The sequence below is a fragment of the Erpetoichthys calabaricus genome, chromosome 6, assembly GCF_900747795.2.
Source record: "Erpetoichthys calabaricus chromosome 6, fErpCal1.3, whole genome shotgun sequence".
In the NCBI taxonomy this organism is placed as follows: Eukaryota; Metazoa; Chordata; class Cladistia; order Polypteriformes; family Polypteridae; genus Erpetoichthys; species Erpetoichthys calabaricus.
In genome coordinates this window covers 53,371,768-53,392,891 of record NC_041399.2, presented here as the reverse complement: position 1 = coordinate 53,392,891, position 21,124 = coordinate 53,371,768, and the positions used below count along the sequence as shown (strand labels likewise).

Below are 21,124 nucleotides of genomic sequence, written 5' to 3'. Positions count from 1 at the left end.
TAGTGCTGCGAAACTGAATTATCAGACTTCTGCAGCATTCTTTAATAGGTTCACAAACCATTTGTGTTTTACATGTAACATAAGGTTTATGTGAAAATATTAAATAATAGTATTGTCCATGGCTGTAAGAGAAGTAAAGATGGATTCAAAATATTATGAAAGGGAAGTAAGCTAATCCTTGGCAAGCTGTTTGTAATGCCAAAGAATGAATTTTAACATCCATCTGTCCATCGAATCACCCATTATCATAAATCAGCTGGGTCCAGCGATTGACCCTCCTGAAGTGAAGGAACAAGGCAGGGTCAGATAATCAATTAATTCATCTTTATTCTATATAAAGAAAATGTGCTTGATGGGCTACCCCTCCATATGTTCTCTAAATGTTTTCATTGTTCTTTTACTTCAAAAACGCATGTGCCTTTTGCTAAATAATCCTCATTATTCATCTGAGACACTTGAGATGCAGCCAGTCCAGAAATTGAATAGATGTTATACCAGTGGTTTCTGACACTGGTCTAATAGACCTTTAGGTTTCTATTAATGTGTCTACATTCTTCATTTAATGCATCAGTATACACTATTTCAACTACAAATTTCACTTAAACATGTAAAAACAGGTGCATTTTTACAGTATTAGGCATAAATCCCTGCAATAATAACATGTTTAACAAACACATAAATGCACCCAGAAGGGTGGATAATAAGTATGAATTCAGTAGGTCTTAGAGATGTTTTTCTCCTAAATCACCTGCACATTAGCGTCTTGTTTTGGTTTCAGTAATGCTAACATGTGTGTATAAATGAAAATTGTATATATCAATGTATGAATGATAATGAATCACAGTTGCATCTAAACAAATGCATAGACTTTTCAGTTAGAATAAAGTATTCATTCATTCTTTCATTTTTCTAAACAAAGAAAAAATCCTAACTGCATGAGCACAGACTTAACTATTCCTACTTAGCAGGAACAGTGGCAGCCTCTTAGTAGAAGGACAGGTTCTTCTGTGAGGAAAATGGAGTTTTTTATGTCACTTTTTCAAAATGGTAGTAAGTAAATATAGCATATTGGAGTATATGGTCATGCAAAATGAGTAACATTTTGGTAATCTGGCTTTGTGTCTGAGTCAGTAGTGTCATCTGCTAGTAATTAATGAGTACTTACTTTTTTAACCTCTTTGTCTTATGGCTGTTGTTTTCTGTACCTACTCGATCAGTATAGGGTTGAAATTAGGCAGATGAAGTCTCTCCTAACAGTACTGAGTGCAAGCAGGAGCTAAGTCCTGACCGGGTACCACAGGGCACACACCCACTTATACTGAGCCAATTTAAAGTTGCAAATCCCTGAAGTAAACCCACATGAATGCTAGAATCAGACAGATGCTAAGCCTGGTAAGACCCACTGTTGTAAAATTACAACCTTACCTTTACCTCTCCTAAAAATACACCTGTAATTTTTTGAAGTCCACATTTACATAGTCAATGGGTAATATTCTTTAGCCTTGCTATGCTATTGAATAGTAAATGTGTGTATATACGCCTGGCTATCTAGACATGAACTCTTTCTACCTGCAAACTTTACTTGAAGCAAATCTCCATTTTTATTGAACTGGATACAACAAGAATCAAGTAAGTAAAATGCCTGAAATATTTTTGTGTGTTTATTACAATGTATACAGCATGTTGATACTTAGTAACTGAGGAATACATTCATCAAACTGCATTTTGAACTTGTTATGTCTGTACTGTAATTCTACAACATTTGTTTTTTTGTGTGTGACAACTGCCAAGTCTTTCTGAGTACATGACAGTTGGCCACTTCTTCAATGTATCACATGGAACTTTCTTGTTCCTTGTTGTTCACTTGAGATTTATCTGGTTTCCTGATATCTCTCTTATTATAAAAAAAATCTTGAGACAAGACGTGATGTTCTGAAGAGAGACAGAGAGAACTTCCCGCGACATGGTCAAGTCATGTCATACTGACATCCATTGGAAGTATATTCCCGTGAGACGGTGACCTAGGCAATAAAAGTAATAATCAGCCCGGAACAAATGGAATTGAAAACCTTGCAGGTCCAAACGGAGTCAGAAATAAAAGACAGAGTAAAAGACACAGTAGAACTTCATAAAGACGTATAAAAACGTTGGTGCCATACACATAGATAGATAGATAGATAGACAGACAGATAGACAGACACTTTATTAACACATACTCCAGCAGCAGCATACTGATAAAAACAATATTAATTAAAGAGTGATAAAAATGCAGTGCAAGTTAAAAAATGCAAGGTGGAGAGTGCAAGGCAGGTACAGTATAACAGTCAATAACATTGTATATTGTTAACGTTTACCCCTCGTGGAATTGAAGAGTTGCATAGTGTGGGGGAGGAACGATCTTCTCAGTCTGTCAGTGGAGCAGGACAGTGACAGCAGTGTGTTGCTGAAGCTGCTCCCACTCACACACTGAGGTCTGTCTGTAAGATAGTTCACGATCCATGCCATCAGGTATGAATCTACTCCCATCTCTGTCAGCTCGTCCTCTCTTGTACAGAGCATCAGTATTGGCAGTCCAGTCCAGTTTATCATCCAGCTGCACTCCCAGGTATTTATAGGTCTGTATCCTCTGCACACAGTCACCTCTGATAATCACGGGGTCCGTGAGGGGCCAGGGCCTCCTAAAATCCATCACCAGCTCTTTGGTTTTGCTGGTGTTCAGTTCTAGGTGGTTTGATTCGCACCATTTAACAAAGTTCTTGATTGGGTTCCTATACTCTTCCTCCTGCCCACTCCTGATGCAGCCCATGATAGCAGTGTCGTCAGCGAACTTTTGCATGTGGCAGGACTCCGAGTTGTATTGGAAGTCCAATGTATACAGGCTGAACAGGACCGGAGAAAGCACAGTCCCCAGCGGCGCTCCTGTGCTGCTGACCACAATGTCAGACCTGCAGTTCCCGAGATGCACACACATTGAGGTCTGTCTGTAAGATAGTTCACGATCAATGCCACCAGTTCTGAATCTACTCCCATCTCTGTCCCTAAGGAGCAGAGATTGGATGGTGTTGAAGAGAAGTCCAGAAACATAATTCTTAAACATGCAGAGCAGGTTACAGATTATGACAGCAGTGGAATTCGAAAGGCTCACAAAAAACCTTGGTACAATACTAACGCAGAGCAAGTTTGAAAATATGACAGTACTAAAATTCGAAAGTGTCAACAACAAGACAGTACAGATCGCATTTATTACTAGGTGAAATAACGTAATAGCAAAAAGAGATCGAATACTGTATATGGACATAGGTGATATGTCGGAAGTATGTAGATATTGTAAGGCTTTAAAGTTTAAATCGGAGACTTGTAGATTGTCTACTTCGTGTTGCCATCAGGGAAATGTACTGCTGCTTCTTAATGAAGAGGCGTTTCCGCAACAATTAAAAGATTTGTTGTTTGGTTAAAGTGAAATCAACAAACACTACAAGCAAAATATACGCGTCTACAATAATCGTTTCGCATTAACATCATTCAAAGCACAAAACGTTGATTTATACAATAATGGACCATACGCTATGAGAATCTGTGTTCTTGCAACAATTACAGCTACGACAAGTTTAATTTAAAAAAACAACACAGGTCAGGTGTATCTTTATGATCACAGAGAAGAGATGCAACATAGCATCAAAACAGTTAAACGATCCTACGTAATAAATATTGTACAGCCTAATAATGGATACAAATCCATACGTCCAAACGTATCACACCAAAATTCAAATATCAATAGTTCATCCATCCATCCATCCATTTTCCAACCCGCTGAATCCGAACACAGGGTCACGGGGGTCTGCTGGAGCCAATCCCAGCCAACACAGGGCACAAGGCAGGAACCAATCCTGGGCAGGGTGCCAACCCACCGCAGTATCAATAGTTCAGACAAATTCAAAATAGGTACAGCAGTAATATTACCATCATCATATCAAGGTAGTGCAAGAGCATTGCAACAGTTATATCATGATGCAATGGCAATATCCAGAACTATCGGTCGGCCAGATTTATTTCTTACAATGACGTGCAATCCACAATGGCCAGAAATCTGCAGCTTCTTGAGAACAATGCCACCTGCTACATCAGCTCTGGATATTCCCACTTTCATAAGTAGATTGTGTTATCAAAAAAGTCTTATTTTAATTGAAGCGATATTCACTCACGGCCAGTTATACATTGCCTTATCAAAAGTGAACATAATGCATATGTAACAATTCCCATTAAACAAAAACACTTTAAATTGTATTTCCACAGGACCAAACCCGGGGGTTGGCAAGCGAAGCGAGTAGGGGGCGTAGCCACCTAGTGCTTGAACAAGCTTAGACTGTACAGTATTTATTAACTCTTTATGCTACCTGTAAAGTAGATGCTATATTTTTAATGTGGAAAGCATACCAAAACAAAACCTGTACCAAAACAAAATCTATATTACCCCTGAATGACTAATTGACCCATTAATCTTATTTTTCTTTGACAGTTTTATTTGTTACAATTCAGAGTTTTTACTAGAATTAAATAAAGGAATAAATTGTTTCTCGTTGCAGTATTTTACGCTCTTTCTCTTATTTAAAAAATACTGATCCTGGGATTTTATTCTGGACTTTGTTTGCCCAAACAGCCCCTAATTGGATTAGGCAGAAATAAGATCTGAATGTTCTGGAATGTTTAGGGGAAATGGGTGTTGCGTTGATCAGGGATAGGTGATAATGTCAGTCTTGAATGGGGGGGATGTAAAGTGGTTTGGGTTGAAGGGGGGGGGGTGGTGTAAAGTGGTCTGCGGAGTTACTGTACAATAAAAGCCCAGTAACACCAGCATCAAGAAGCTCTTTGACATCAAGGAGGCCTTTGAATGCTCAGAAGTGACCATCTTCTACAGGAGTCCACCAAATGGGATCCCAGCCAAGAGGTCATCTATAGATAGATAGATAGATAGATAGATAGATAGATAGATAGATAGATAGATACTTTATTAATCCCAAGGGGAAATTCACACAGGGTAAGCACAGGGTCTATGACAGTTTTCATTAAGTTGATTTAATTTCTAAATACAATTTTACCCTGTTTTTATTAATATTATTAATAATTTCTGAATCATAAAAATGCAACTGTTGTGTAATTATTACTCATAATACAGTATATAGTCTTATGGGGGTGCATAAGCAGTTAAACTTACAGTTAAACCCTCAAGTTGTTTTTTATATTTGTTTAGGCAGTGTGAGTACAAATGCAGAAATTGTGCTCCCAACTACGCCCAATGTCGCAATATGAAAACATTCCTCTAAAAACTAGCTAAAATATAAACATTTGAAAACTGTTTACTTTACAGTACAATACAATAACATCTGAAAGGCAAAAAAAAATACTTTCTGAATCAGAGGCCTCCTACATTTTTCATTTTTTTGAGACTTTTGAATTTGAGTACTTTCATTATCTCTAACCTGCTCTGCATGTGTATCGCACCAACATTTTTGAACCTCTTTACGATGTTCTACTTTGTCATCTACTCTTTGTCTTTTATTTCTGGCCCCGGACGTGGTTAAATCTCTTGACACAAAGTCTCATCTCGCTGGACATGAAATTATTTCCATGAAAAAGTCTTTTCTTGTCCCAGGCTAAAAAGTCTCATCTCGTCCCAGGATTTTTTTTTATATAATAGAGAGATATATACCACAAAATAAATGATTGCTTAAGTATTTAGTGTTTCAAGTTAGTATTTAGTAGATGCACCTTTGGCTGCCATGACAACCTTGAATCTGCATGCATAAGTCTGTCTATATCAACTTTGTATAACTGGACGCTGCAATTTTTCCTCATTATTCTTAGCACAGCTGTTTGTTCATTCATGATACCTATGCAACCTGACAGTGCTTAGTCTTTATCAAGTCCAGTCACAAATTCTCTGGCTTGGCAGCTCCAAGACATTAATACTGAAAATGTGGCTTTACGCTTGGGGTCATTGTCTTGCTGAAAAAAATATTCTTCCAAGGCATAAGTTTCTTACAGACTGCAGATTTTCCTTTAGCAATCCCCATTTACTTTGCTGCATTGTTTTCACCCTCTATTCTCAGAAGCCTTCCGGGGCCTTCTGTAGAAAGGCATCCCCACAGCATGCTTCTTCCACCACCATGCTTCACAGAAGGGATGCTGTATTTTGATAATGAGCAATGTTCAAACATGCAATATACTTTTATAACCAAAAAGCTTGATTTTGGTCTCATCAGACTATAGAAATTTCTTGTATCTGTTTTCAGTCTCCCATGTCCCGTCTAGCAAACTTTGAACTTTATAACAGTGGCTTTCTCTTTGCCACTCTCCCATAAAACTGCAACTGGTGAAGCACCTGAGCAGCAGTTGTTTCCTTCACTGTCTTTCCAGTTTCATCCACTGCAGCCTGTAGCTCCTTCAGAGATATCATAGGTCTCTTGGTGGCCTCCCTCACTAGTCTTCTTCTTGCACTATTACTCAATTGTTGTGGGCAGCCTGCTCTATGAAAATTTTCAGCTTAATACCCTGACTTCTGCCTTTTAATCACCTTTGTTTTGCAGAGATGCTTGTGTAGGTTAGGCCACCATACTGACTCGCTACAAGTGGGACCATTCAAATAAAGTGCCTTTATACTACAATCACCTGAAACTTCTCGACTACAGACAGATACAGATCTCCATTGAACTAATTACATGACTTCCAAAACCAATTGGCTGCACCAATGTTGATTTAGTTGTGTCATATATTAATGTGGGATAATACTTGTGTGATCAATTATCTTGTGTTTTATATTTTTTAATAAGTCTAGACCACTTTGCACAGTTATATTTTTATTTTGAAATTAAGGATGCTTTTCTGTTGATCAATGTCAAAAAAGCTTACAATCAAATATAAAAACATCACAAAGGAGGTGAATACTTTTTATAGGCACTATACATTGCCCTAAAGAATGGTGTTTTAATCTAAAACTTGATACCAATGACTTAATCACTAGTCTAAGAAGCATTACTCTCTTTTGTATTAATGTAGATGAAATGGGTGTACTTGTTGTTTTTATTAACTCATTATTGCACCTTGGGACATCTGTCTAACTTATCTGTCTGTCTGTCAACTTTATGCACATATTTTAATAATTTTTAGAATTTTAGAATGTTGGAGGTAGAATGTGCAAACTCTATACAGATTTAGACCAGAAACAGGATTTGAACCTACAACACTGTGGCTGTGTTGCAGCAGCTCTAACTACACTATTTGAATTTCATTTTATTTTGTAAGATCACAGATTAAACAAGACAGCTAGTACATGGTGTAAATCAAACCCAAAAGAACCAGCTAAACAATCTTGCCAAAAATTAGAATTTAGTCTGTAAATTCAGAAAATAATATGTTCACCTGCTCACTTTGTTTCGAGATCGGTAGAAATTGTGTTGTATCAGGTGTCTGAAGGGGCTGCATTATTTTGTATTTTTGTTATTAATTCACTTAAGACCCAAAAAGGACAATTGATTTCCATCATTTGTTAAATATACAAGACAGTTCTGCTGATGCACAGATGCAGTTAATTTTCACCTTCGATAAATGATACCCTCACAAATCACAACTTGTTGAGCAGTTAATACTGACCAAAGCTGAACCATTTGTTGTGTCTGTCAATGTGCTTTAATAGTTATTGCTGGCAAATACAAAGGACAGTGGGCACCAAACAAGTGGCATATACCAATCAATAGACAAACCTTGAAGAATTATCCTTTGTGTTCTTCATAAATCCTTTGTGTTCTTCATAAGCTGATTGGCTAGATTATGACATACACAAAAAAGTCCTTGTTTCTAACAGTGAAATATTCGTTCAGCTCAGTTCTGCAATAGTGTGAAGTGAAATTTCATATCTATATATTCATACGTTTTCTGTGCCATCCATAAGTATCTTGAATTGTCAAAATTTCTGTTTGGATTTGAAATGAAAAGTCTCCCCTTTTTTGTTATTTTCTTGAATGTTAGAAATACTTTTGTCGAGGACAGGCCATTAAGCCCAACAAAGCTTATCAATCCTATCTAGTCTACTTTTGAATGTCCCTAAAGTCGTACTGTCCACTGCACTAATTGGTAACATATTCCATATGTCTATAGTTCTCTGTGTGAAGTAAAACTTCTTAATGTTTGTGTGAAATGCACCTTTAACAAGTTTCCATTGTCAAAATTTCTGTTTGGATTTGAGATGAAAGTCTCCCCTTTTTTGTTATTTTCTTAAATGTTAGAAATACTTTTGTCAAGGACAGGCCATTAAGCCCAAAAAAGCTTATCAATCCTATCTAGTCTACTTTTGAATGTCCCTAAAGTCCTACTGTCCACTGCACTACTTGGTAACATATTCCATATGTCTATAGTTCTCTGTGTGAAGTAAAACTTCCTAATGTTTGTGTGAAATGCACCTTTAACAAGTTTCCAACTATGTCTTTGTGTTGAACTCATTTTAAAGTAGCGGGCTTGATCCACTACACTAATTCCTTTCATATTTTTAAGCACTTCATCCACATCACCTATTAATCTCTCTTTTCTTAAACTGAAAACGTTTAACTTTAATGCTTCCTCATAAGAAAGTTATTCTCTGCAGTCTTGGAGTCAAGTGAGTCATTCTTCTATTGACTTTTCCTATTGCTGCTCATGTCTTTTTTTATATACCAGAGACCAAAACGGCACCCAGTACTGCAGGTGTGGTCTCACCAGTGCATTAAAATGCTTAAGCATTACCGCCTCTGAGTTGTACTCTACACATCATTCTATATCTATCTTACTAAACCACAGTTAATTTATGCACGGTGGACGCACCGAGGCGCATGCGCACTGCGGCCTTGGCGCCCAGTTCAGAGTCAAACGCACGCATGTGCACTGTGGCCTTGGCGCCCGCCCCAGAGTCAAATGCAGCGGCATCCCAAAACGCGGCGGCGCCCGCCCCAGAGTCAAACGCAGCGGCTTCCCAGAGTCAGTAGGGGGCGCCTAAAACCAAATAATACAACGTTCTGCGCCGTGGTGTCCGCCCCAGAGTCAAACGCAGCGTCTTCCCAAAACGCGGCGGCTTCCCAGAGTCAGTAGGTGGCACCCAAACAACATGGATAAAAACAATGAACGAAGGCGCCCACACAAAGAAACCGCTTTAGTTCAAACCAGAGTCAGTAGGTGGCGCCCAAACAATATGGATAAAAACAATGAACGAAGGCGCCCACACAAAGAAACCGCTTTAGTTCAAATGGGGTTATTGAATTAAATGGAAACTTTACCATGCCTACGACCTGTGAACTAAACCTGAGGTAAAGCGTGCACGCCAGGTTGTACAGCCGCCTGGACACGACCGGCCACACCACTGCATATACGACGACACAGCCATAAAAAAACAAAAACGAGACTGCATGAAGAAAAACGATAACAGAAGCACGTTGAAATGAACTGTCCCAGGACGCACCCACCCTCCATGATATTTCATCACGCACCGGCTTCCCCCCTAGGAATGGCCCATATTGCTTTCGCGTGTATTGACAAATATTGCATCAGATTGGAACAGTGCACCCTGAGCCAAATCACCACCGCAAATGTGCCCAAATGTACGTGTTACATCTAGATGACGCAGTATATCAACCACAGAGCTAATAATGAGAAACGTAGCTGAAGTCATAAACAATCACCCATTAGCAAACTCTATAAAAATGCTACATCAGGTTGAAAGAGAAGCCAATACAAAAGCAGAGGCGAACGGTGTGGTACCAACTACAATTGCCTTAGTGCTAATAAAGGACAAAGAACAGGATCCGAGACGATACAATGTTCCCATCGTTAATGAAGTGGCAATTGTGTTTCAAAGTGATGACGGTGAGCCTCCGTTTCACCGCGATATTGTCATGCATTTACGTCCTGATGGAAACAAGGTGCCTACAACGCGCTTCTGAAACACCACAACCACATGAGTCCCAGCTCCAAAAAGAAACCGCTTTAGTACAAATATGTTTATTTAATTAAATGACATTAAATGACAGGACGCACCCACCCTCCATGAGGTGATTGCCATTCTTGGATTTGCGATTCTTTCAAGAATCGTGGGCTTGCTGGTAACCTAATATTCTGTTAGCCTTCTTAATGGCTTCTGAGCACTATATGGAAGTTGATAGTGTTGAGTCCACTACAACTCCTAAATTCTTCTCATAAGCAGTATTTTCAATTTTCAGACCCCCTCATTGTGTTTTCAAATCTACAATTTTTACTTCCTATGTATAATATTTTACATTTATCCATCCATCCATCCATTTTCCAACCTGTTGAATCCAAACACAGGGTCACGGGGGTCTGTTAGAGCCAATCCCAGCCAACACAGGGCACAAGGCAGGGAACCAATCCTGGGCAGGGTGCCAACCCACCGCAGGACACACACAAACACACCCACACACACACCAAGCACACACTAGGGCCAATTTAGAATCACCAATCCACCTAACCTGCATTTACATTTACATACGTTAAATTTCATATGCCACAAATCTGCCCAAGCCTGTGTGCTGTCCAGGTCCCTCTGTAATGATTCTAGATCATCTGCCAATCCACTTAGCTTGGTATTATCTGCAAACTTCACCAGCTTGTTGTTTATATTCCTACTAGGGGGCTCCGCCCCCTGCTCGCTTCGCTCGCCAACCCCTGGTGTTGGGTAACCCGAAATACATCGATGTATGTATGAGATATATTGGAGTGTAAAGGTGTAGATGACGAACAAAGGAAGTAAAGAACCCATAGCATGGCACATTAGAAAGATTTATTGGAATATTTCTTTATACACAACATTTGTAGTAAAGATGGTGTGTTGTCCTTGAATGAGTTTTCCTTGGTATGGAGTATCTATAACTTTATCTTTAATGTCAGATGAACACCGAACTCTTGAGAAGGCTACATAAGCAATTGTAGTTGGAGCTACACCTTCTGCTTCTGCTTTTGTATTGGCCTCTCTTTCAACCTCATGTAGCATTTTTATAGACTTAGCTAATGGGTGATTGTTTATGACTTCAGCAACGTTTCTCATTATCAACTCTGTGCATTGCTTGTTTTCAAGAAGGTTCATTTGTTGATAGATTGCGTCATCTGGATCTAACACGTAGATTTGTGCATGTTTGCGTTCGTGATTTGGTTCAGGGTGCACTGTTCCAATCCGATGTAATATTTGTCCACATACGCGAAAGCAGTATGGGCCATTGCCAGCTGGTGGCCTGATGTTTACCCTGGTAGATCCAAAAGCAAATGAACTATTGTAGGATCTAATGCAGTCCATAAAGTTTTTACTTTCGGGTACATTGTTAGTTAGAGGCTTCCGTAGATATTCAGGATATTCATCTAAAGGAGGCAGTCTAACCTGACCCTTTTGACTCATTAGTTGTATTGCCAGTTGTTTCTTCAGGGTAGTTAAGTGAATGACAATGACAGCAAATGATATTCATTAATCCTAATGAATGTTCATTAATAGTGGACTCATTACAGAATGCGTTGTCAGCTAATTGGCGGAATTGTTTAGCGGCTGTTTGTCGTTCCTTTCTTTGCCGTTTATCTATTGCCTCTGCTGTTTGAGAGGCGCGTTGTAGGCGCCTGCGTTCATTAATTGTATTCAGGCGGGATCGTTTCTGTATGTCCGTTATTTGAGATGTTTCGTTTTGGAGCTGTGACTCTTTTGGTTGCGTTGTTTGAAAAGCGCGTTGTAGGCGCCTGCGTTCATTGTTTTTATCCAGGCGGGCTCGTTTTTGTAACCCCGTCAGTCGAGCTCTTTCTTTTTGGAGCCGTGCCTGCTTTGCTTGCGGCATTTCAGACGCGCGTTGTAGGTGCCTGCGTTCATTGATTTTATCCAGGCGGGCTCGTTTTTGTATCTCCGTCAGTTGTGGTCTTTCGTTTTGAACCCGTGCCTGCTTTGCTTCCGCAGTTTCAGATGCGCGTTGTAGGTGTCTATGTTCATTGTATTTGTCCATGCGGGCTCGTTTTTGTAGCTCCGTTAGTCGAGCTGTTTGGTTTTGGAGCCGAGACAGTTTTGCTTCCGCGGTTTCAGACGCGCATTGTAGGCGCCTACGTTTATTGTTTTTATCCATGCAGGCTTGTTTTTGTAGCTGGATCGTTTTGGAGCCATGACCGTGACTCCATTAGTTATCTGTTGTCTACCGTTAGTAATATGGATAATTGCACTTACTGTTAATACGGAGCGTTTTCTGTGGTTGTACTGTTAATAATGCATCACTGTAATGAGATTCACATATGCTATATGGTTTGGACGTGTGAGGATGCCGTACGTTTAATACGGAGAGTTCGTTTATTCTTATTACCTGGACCATGCTGTGTAGTGTGGACGTTTAGTTCAGAAGCGCGATGTAGGCGCCTGCGCCTTTCGTACTTTCTCGCGCCTTCCGTACTATCTTTGTGGACCTTTGCGGACTCCGTAGTGTCTTCCGTTTGACTCTGGGGTGCAGTGCAGAATCCTATTTTCTGTGTGGCTGTTTCGTTAGTCGTTAGCTATGGGCGCGTTGTTGCTTCATGTCTTATTTACGTTAGTTGAGCTCTTTCGTTTTTGAGCCGTGACTCCTTCGTTAGTTGAGCTCTTTCGTTTTTGAGCTGTGACTCCTTCATTCGTGGTGGATCAGACTTCGCTTGCAGTTTATGAGACGCGCGCTGTAGGCGCCTGCGCACTATGTCTCCTGGGTCCATCGCCATGTACCTGCGTCTGTGCCTTCCGGTTTACCATTCTCGGTTAGTAATATGGATCCAAATCATTTGTATATATTAAAAATAGTAGCATCCCTAGCACTGATCTCTGAGGGACACCATTCGTAACATCATCCAATTCTGATAAGGTTCCTTGTACTGTTACCCTTTGCTTGCTGTGTTTTAAATTAGATTAGTTTAGAGATATTTATGTCACATACACTGCAAGAGCATAGTGAAATTCTTGTGCCACAGTTGTGGTTATGTATAAATAATTACAGTTAATAAATAAGAGTAGCAGAAGATAAATAAACAAAGAGCATAAATAATAATAACAGTAAATAAGAGTGGAAAAAAGTGTAACATAGTCAATTTTGCACCCATCTACATACTTCACCCTGAACTCCCATTTCTTCCAGTTTGATGCTCAATCTGTCATGTTGGACCTTTTCAAATGCTTTCTGAAAATATTTCTTGTGTTCAATTCATTTTACAATTGCAACCTTTTTTATTTCCTGTTCCCTATTTTAAATAAACACAAGTATTAGGAAACATTAACTTAAAGTAAATGAAAGATAGTGTTTGCCTGTATTAATCTTGCAATCCACAAATGTCTCCAGTATTTTTGTTATTTTTTTCTTAGATGCCTTGATTAGCATTGCTGCAGCCATTTTTAGTTGCTGTTTGTTTAGTGTGTGTTTGGTTGCCCATGTGCACTCTCATGTTCAGACAATGAAAGACATTATATGCTTGACAAAATTTAAATCAGTAGGCCTTATTGTTCTGATAAACTACTTTGCCATGGTGGAACCATTTTGGCTCATTGTCTATCTAGGATTGTTACATGCTTTGTGCCCAGTGCTAAGGGGATATTCTCCACCCTGTCTGTGGTTTGAGAGTGTATTTATATTTCTATGGCTTGCTGCACGATGAAGCATCAGCCAATAATCTGGGGGTGTATTCCTGTCCTATAGGCAGACAGGATATTCCCTATGAGGTCATTCTGCTATTCTGTGTAGTTTCGTGATCAGTGAAGATGATTGTGCAAGTTCTGGAGGTATGCATTTCAAAGTTGTGACACTGCATACATACTCTGTGTATTTCTTAGATCAAATGATATGTTTTGGATAGTTTGCAGTTCATTGACAGTTGATTTGTCTTTGTTTAATCTTTCATAATAGTTTGACCATAATAGTTTGACTAAATACTTAATAGACCATATTTGTTTACATGATTGAAAAAAAGCTGAACATGTCAGATTTAATGACTTCTTGACGACCTTCCAACAGAACAGTGAGTTCAGCCGCAGACTCTTCTTTTTTTCCAATCTGTCGTGGTATGTAAAACATGAGATATCAGACAGACAAGTCTGTTTTCTATTTCTGAGGTCTAAAACACCTGCATTTCGTATTCCATGTTGCTATACAGTGATCCCTCGCTATATCGCGCTTCGCCTTTCGCGGCTTCACTCCATCGCGGATTTTATATGTAAGCATATTTAAATATATATCGCGGATTTTTTGCTGGTTCGCGGATTTCTGCGGACAATGGGTCTTTTAATTTCTGGTACATGCTTCCTCAGTTGGTTTGCCCAGTTGATTTCATACAAGGGACGCTATTGGCAGATGGCTGAGAAGCTAGATTGCTTACTTTTCTCTCTCTCTTGCGCTGATTATCTGTGATCCTGACGTATGGGGATTGAGCAGGGGGGCTGTTTGCACACCTAGACGATACAGATGCTCGTCTAAAAATGCTGAAAGATTATCTTCACGTTGCAATCTTTTGTGCAGCTACTTCCTGAAACGACATGCTGCACAGTGCTTCGCATACTTAAAAGCTCAAAGGGCACGTATTGATTTTTCTCTGTCTCTCTCTCTCTCTCTCTCTCTCTCCCTCTCTCCCCCTGCTTCTGATGGAGGGGGTGTGAGCTGCCGCCTTCAACAGCTTTGTGCCGCGGTGCTTCGCATACTAAAAAGCCAAACAGCCCTATTGATTTGTTTGCTTCACTCCTTTGAAGAGGAAGATATGTTTGCATTCTTTTAATTGTGAGACGGAACTGTCATCTCTGTCTTGTCATGGAGCACAGTTTAAACTTTTGAAAAAGAGACAAATGTTTGTTTGCAGTGTTTGAATAACGTTCCTGTCTCTCTACAACCTCCTGTGTTTCTGCGCAAATCTGTGACCCAAGCATGACAATATAAAAATAACCATATAAACATATGGTTTCTACTTCGCGGATTTTCTTATTTCGCGGGTGGCTCTGGAACGCAACCCCCGCGATGGAGGAGGGATTACTGTATATTATATGCATTGTACTTCCAGATGAGCATTCATTGTTTGTCAGTTCTCATGCACACAGAGCCACATCTATAACTAAAGAGAAAGTTGAACCTGTTTTAATTTTTTTGGGGTGAGTCACAGACTAGGTGGAGTGAGTTGCTGGGTAAGTCACATTATGTGACTGGCATTTAACAGGAGCATGGCACCAACTGCCACCGATTTACTGAGATATATAAATGAAAACTACAACAGGCCTTGTGGCTATCTGTATCATTCCTGCCAATTAATATTTATGTTTTTTTCTTTATCCAGAGATAAGTATTGTATCTATTGCTCATCCAGTGGTGTAACTTTCCAGCACTATCAATTAATGGCACTATAGGAGAAAGTAATTTGATCCGAAGGAAAGAAAACAGCTGAACATCTTCAGTGTACAAGTGAAAGTGATTGTGAATTTTTCTAACCAAAGCAACATCACGTAACATGAAACAGTAATGACCCCAGTATTGAGTCTGAGGGACACCACATCTAACTTCAGAACATAATTGCTGAGTACCATCATGTCTTCACATTTGTGTACACATTGAAATTAGTTTGATAAGTAGGAACTACACTGAGCAAGGGCAGTGCCTGAGAGCCCAATATAAATTACATCCTGAATAACTGAATAGCGTGCTCAGTGTTGTAAAAGGCTACACTTAAATTTAACAATATAATAACTGTCCCATTTTTATCGTCAGAAAACATCCAAATGCTTTAACAACCTATGTTAATGCTTTTTCTGTATTGAAACTGTTGCAAAAGCCTGACTGAAACTTCTCAATTAACTTTTAAAGAGTATATTGAGACTGGTGCCACATACAACTTCCTTTTCCAGTACTTTAGCAACAAAATGTAAATAAAAAATTTGCTTATAATTAGTAAGCATATTTGGATCTAGCTTTGATGTTTTCCAATATGACAAAACTGGCTGCCTTTATGAAGAATGTTGCAAATCCCCTCTCTGACACACTAACATTGGGTACTTTCAGCCAATGAATTCTGTAGCAGAACTGTGTCAAGAAACACTAGTGACATTTGATATTTTTAGGAACTGTATCAGTCAATAAATAGACAAACAAACAAGCTTAATGTAAGGAATGGTCTTTGTCAGAATTCTTGTGCTATATCATTTGAGTTTTTTAAGAGACTTTTTAATAGCTGCAACAGCAAGTGTTAAATTGTAAACATCTACATGAAGGAATTTCTGTATAATAAGCCTGCACTACTATTATTTTTAGAAAAATAAATTACATACTGTAATAATTCTTTAATCTTACAAGCTGCGAGGAGTAAAAGGACATCTGATTAAACAAGTGTGTAAATGACCTTTGATTATGAAATATACTTGAATGAGGGCCAGTGGCCTCAGTGACCTAGGCCACATTAACTATCAGTACTAAATCATGGTAAAACAGTGGAGTAGGTTCCACTCATGACATTTGTTAGCAGATTTTAAAATAACGATAATTGTTTTCAATATTACAGTGAAGATGAAGAAGAAGATCTGCCTTATCAGGATCAGAATAAGAAGGCGAGTGAACTGAATGCATCCAAGGTAGTGCTGAATAAAGGAAAGTGGTCCAGAGAAGAGGTAACATTTTGGCAATGTGTTTTTAAACCTAAGGCTTCCTGCTATGCTTCTGCAGGTCATTGAATCATTCCTTGCAAGAGTATACCTTGTATTTTGTGCTTAGCTTTAAATTTACATTAATGCAAGATTTTGTGTTTTCTTAGAAAAAAAAAATCTTGTCACATGAAATACTTAATGAAGGCAAATTACTTGAAAAGTATTTTAATTGATTGGCAATAAATTGTATATAGGTTTAAATTATTGAGATATAGTTTTCTGAAAATGTGACATGTTTCAGTTGAGCAACCAAAAATTATATCAAGTTTATACACCTGGGCTGTTTGTATACTTTTAATACTTTCAAGGTTCATATGTTCTTTTCAGTGACTGCCACACAGAATTGTTTATTGACATTTCCCAACCCAACCTGAGAATGAGCCTGAGTTTATTGATCAAACATTCGTTCAGGCTTTTGCCTACAGACTGTGCAGTAGAATAATAAATAAAACATTTAATTGCATGCAAAGTCTTCCTTGAAGTATTTACTTGTTATTTACTGTATGTTCTGTGATACAGTATTTATTAAAAGTTGAATATGAGCTGTCTCTGTAATTATTTGTATACAGCATCTTGAAGAGAAAAGTTAAAAAAGGCATCAGCTTTCAAAGCTAGCATTCAGTCATTCAATTTTCTGTATTTGTTGTTGTGCAGAATTAATTTATCTACAGATGAACAGTTGTAGGATAACATAGAGTCTAAGCGACACAGTCTGGAATGGCAACTGCACTGTGGCAGACCACAAAACTCTGCAAAAGGTGGTAAAAGTAAAACAGTATATCACTGGGACTTACATCCACCAACACAGGACATTTATAGCAATAAATATGCAATAAAAGCACTCTCAGTCATCTCAGACCTTTCTTATGTTTTCTTTTTTTAGATATATAAAAAAGATAATGTGCTATTGATGTGTTTTTTGCTTTTTTGGGGTTGGTTTACTTATTTATTTTTATCCACCATTTTTAACATTTTCATATATTTCTAAGTTCTGTTCCCACATACCACAGCTGCCACGTAAATTCAAAATTTCTAAAAAAGTTGAAAAATGAAGAACATGTACAGCTGTTCAATTACATATGTAAACATTGCAAAATGCTCAAGATGCACTTTAGGAAAAAATTCCAGTTATATCATAAAAATAATATGCCTGAGATAAACAATCTTATAAAATAAGTACCATTTTCATAACTGAAATTGTTTTACTCACCAAATGTCAGTCTAATACTTAAGTTTGTAATCATTATGGATTTTACAACATAGGTTCAAATTTGTAAAGTAGCTTGACCGTCACATAATACAGTATAAAATTACAAGAAACATTCATGTATGTTAATAAATGTTACATATTTGTATAAAACCAAATAATGCAGTGGAATATTTTGTGTTTGTATGTTTCCTTTATTCTACATGGACAACAAACCTATGATTTCTTGGGCCAAATTCAATTTTTTAAATAATGTGACCTAACGTTTCAGTCATGCATACAATAACTTTAAAGGAAAATTAAATATTTGTAAATAGTAAACTTTGACAATCTTAGATATCCCTACTTAAAATGATTTATTTTTCTTTTTGCATTACTAAGGATGACAAGCTGAAAAGACTAGTGGAGCTTCATGGAACAGAAGCATGGGGTCTCATTGCTTATCACTTCCCAGTAAGTAGTAACAGGATGTTTAAACAAAAAACAATAAAATCTTTAAGAGTAAAGATAATATATTTTGTAACTGCTGCCTTGGGGCTGGCTATACAACTTCTGAACTTTGTCTGTTAGGAGATCATTGCACACTACCACCCATCTCACAAGTCTCTGTTTTTTGTACTTTCACCTCATCCGCCCTTGTTGACTGTTAACTCACACTTGTAAATAAACAGACTTACCAACTGTATGGGTTCTTGTCCCAGATATATTTTTTCAAGTGTGCCACCTATGTTGAATTCCTTGCCAACTTGGCATCCTGTCACAATATACAGCATACTGCAACAGACTTGTTCCCTGCCCAGGACTGGTTCCTGTGTTGCACTCCTTTCTGCTGAGATAGGCTCTGGCCTCTGTAGCCTGGAATTGGATTACGCATGTTTAAGAAAATTATTCTGTGTTTTACACATATACTGTATGTATTTTCAAAGTGCAACAACAATGCAGAGCTTCCTTTTGATATTTTTTGGAAACACATTAGTGTTTTTATCTAATGAGTTTTTAAAATTAGTTTCTTATATGTTGTTGTTTTTCCCATGTAAGAAACGAACAGATGTCCAGTGTCAACACAGATGGCAGAAGGTCCTAAACCCTGAACTAGTGAAAGGACCATGGACAAAAGAAGAGGATCAAAGGGTAAGTAAAGACATGTTTTGATTTTTCTCCCCATTTTACCATGATTCACAGAAGATTCAGTGAACTTCATGCTCAATTCTAAGTTCTGTTTCTCAATGACATTATTTTCTGCTGCACTGTATAACCTACTCCTGCCCTTATAAAGGTATGTCTTGTTGGAAAAGAAAAAACCTTCATTATTTTAAACTCCTAATTTTAGGTTATGAAAGTGATTTATTACTTCTGCTTTTAATTCATCTCTCACTTAAACTCTGGGTGATAATCTCTATTTCAAAGCTTATATCCCATATGCTCTATATATTTATGAATAAGGCAACTGAGTTGAGATTCTGCCATGACTAATGAGCACCTTGTGGGTATGATTGCATTTATATGCATTTATATTGCATTTATATTGGGCTAAAAAAGTTTACAGAGTTTCATTCTGCACTTCAGGAGCATGTTTGACCTCCCATATTACTTTCTCTGTAGATTGACAGATAGATAGAAATTGACAAATGAACAAAGGAATGAAAAAACTGTAATTATCCCAATGAGGAAATAGAAACTGAATAAATAAATACATAAAAAAACAAATCCACAAAAGAATTACTAAAAAGAAACAAGACTTCTGACTTGGCTAAAAGATTAAAAGAGCAGTCACAGTGAGGCATTATAAAGATGTATTGCTGTTGGTATAAAGGAGTCCCGGTAGCCTTTCTTCACACTTCTGCTGAATAATTCATTGGCTAATAGTCCTCAGTGTTAGTGTGTCAGAGAGAGGATGTGCATCATTGTTCATAATGCCACTCAGTTTTGTTTTTATTCTCTTCTTCCTTAGTATATCCAGCAGGTCGAGTGTGCAGCCCACAAATGAGCCTACCTTTTTAATTAACATGTTAATTATGGGGATCTCCCTGAGGTGTTGCTAAACTCTACAAAGCAGAAAAATCACACTGGCTACGTACATAGAACAATTACACTGAAGTTGTAGAATATGTAATGGATTTTACTTCCCACAATAAAGGAGTACAGACTCCTAAGAAAAATGAGTCTGCTCTGCCCTTTCTAATATAGATTCTCTATGTTACAAAACCAGTCTAACCTGTCATTGAACGGACCCCAAGTATTTGTAGCAGTGCACCCTCTCCAGGTCCACTTCTTAAGTACTGACAGAATAGTATAATTTTTTTTGCAGCAGGAAACAAAGTTCTCCACCTGACTCCTATACCTGAAACTTTCTGCAAGTGACCTGGTGTTATATTTGTAGTCTGAGGTGCACAGGGTAAACAGATAAGGGCACAGGGCTGTTTCTTGAGGTGCATTAGAGTTGCTCACATCCACAGCAGAGACACAGTCCTTGAGGCCCCACAGACTGAGGTCTACCGGACAGATAGTCCATTATTCAGGACACCAAAGGCTCATTCACCTGTATATCTCCCAAGTTTTCCTTAGCAGGCATGGCTAAATGGTATTGAAGGCACTGTGGAAATCAAAATAATCTTTGCAGTGCTGCCAGATTTGTCCAGATGGGAGTAAGTCTTGCAGAGCAGATAGATAATTGCATCAATGGCTTCAAGAAAACCAATTCCAATCAAAACAGGAACAGTCAAGGATTTTATTCAAACAGGAGCTACGACTTTAATAAACACAGACACAGCAAATAAGTAGTAAAGGGGCCAGGGTAATGGACGGGCTAGACTGTTCCCTGTAATTGTGTAGTGATTATTTAAAAAATAATCCACAAGAAAAGTTATGAGTAAACATACTGTATGTAACAGTTATAATGACATCGTACTGTGTAAGTAGCTTGAATGCACAAAACTGAGTAACCTTTTCAAATGTTCAGCTTCGCAACTAAAAAAAATGTTAGCAACAATTATGCAATAATAATATGGAGAGGTTAAATGTTTGGTGAAAAAAAGTAATTAATTTCATCTGAAAAATGGGATTAAAAGCAAAAGATCCTCCTTAAAATTAATCCATGGATTGTCACAATGAGTAGGATATAAATTGTTTGATGGATCTGAGATTCAGTATGGAGGAGCTAACACTTCACAAGTCACACTGAAGAGTGCACAAGAGATGATTTAGTTTGTTTTCTAAAATCCAGTCATTGATGT

General features: G+C 38.1%; 1 protein-coding gene across 2 annotated transcripts in view; it reads left to right on the top strand.

Annotated features, from left to right (window-relative positions):
• The window catches only part of mybl1 (v-myb avian myeloblastosis viral oncogene homolog-like 1), a 58,217-nt gene that overhangs the window by 11,015 nt on the left and 26,078 nt on the right, over window positions 1–21,124 (top strand). For both annotated transcript variants that reach the window (XM_028803590.2, XM_028803589.2), the window contains exons 2-4: window positions 16,543–16,648; window positions 18,273–18,344; window positions 18,930–19,022. In XM_028803590.2, the coding sequence (XP_028659423.1) occupies window positions 16,543–16,648; window positions 18,273–18,344; window positions 18,930–19,022 (271 nt within the window). The remainder of the gene's footprint in view (window positions 1–16,542; window positions 16,649–18,272; window positions 18,345–18,929; window positions 19,023–21,124) is intronic.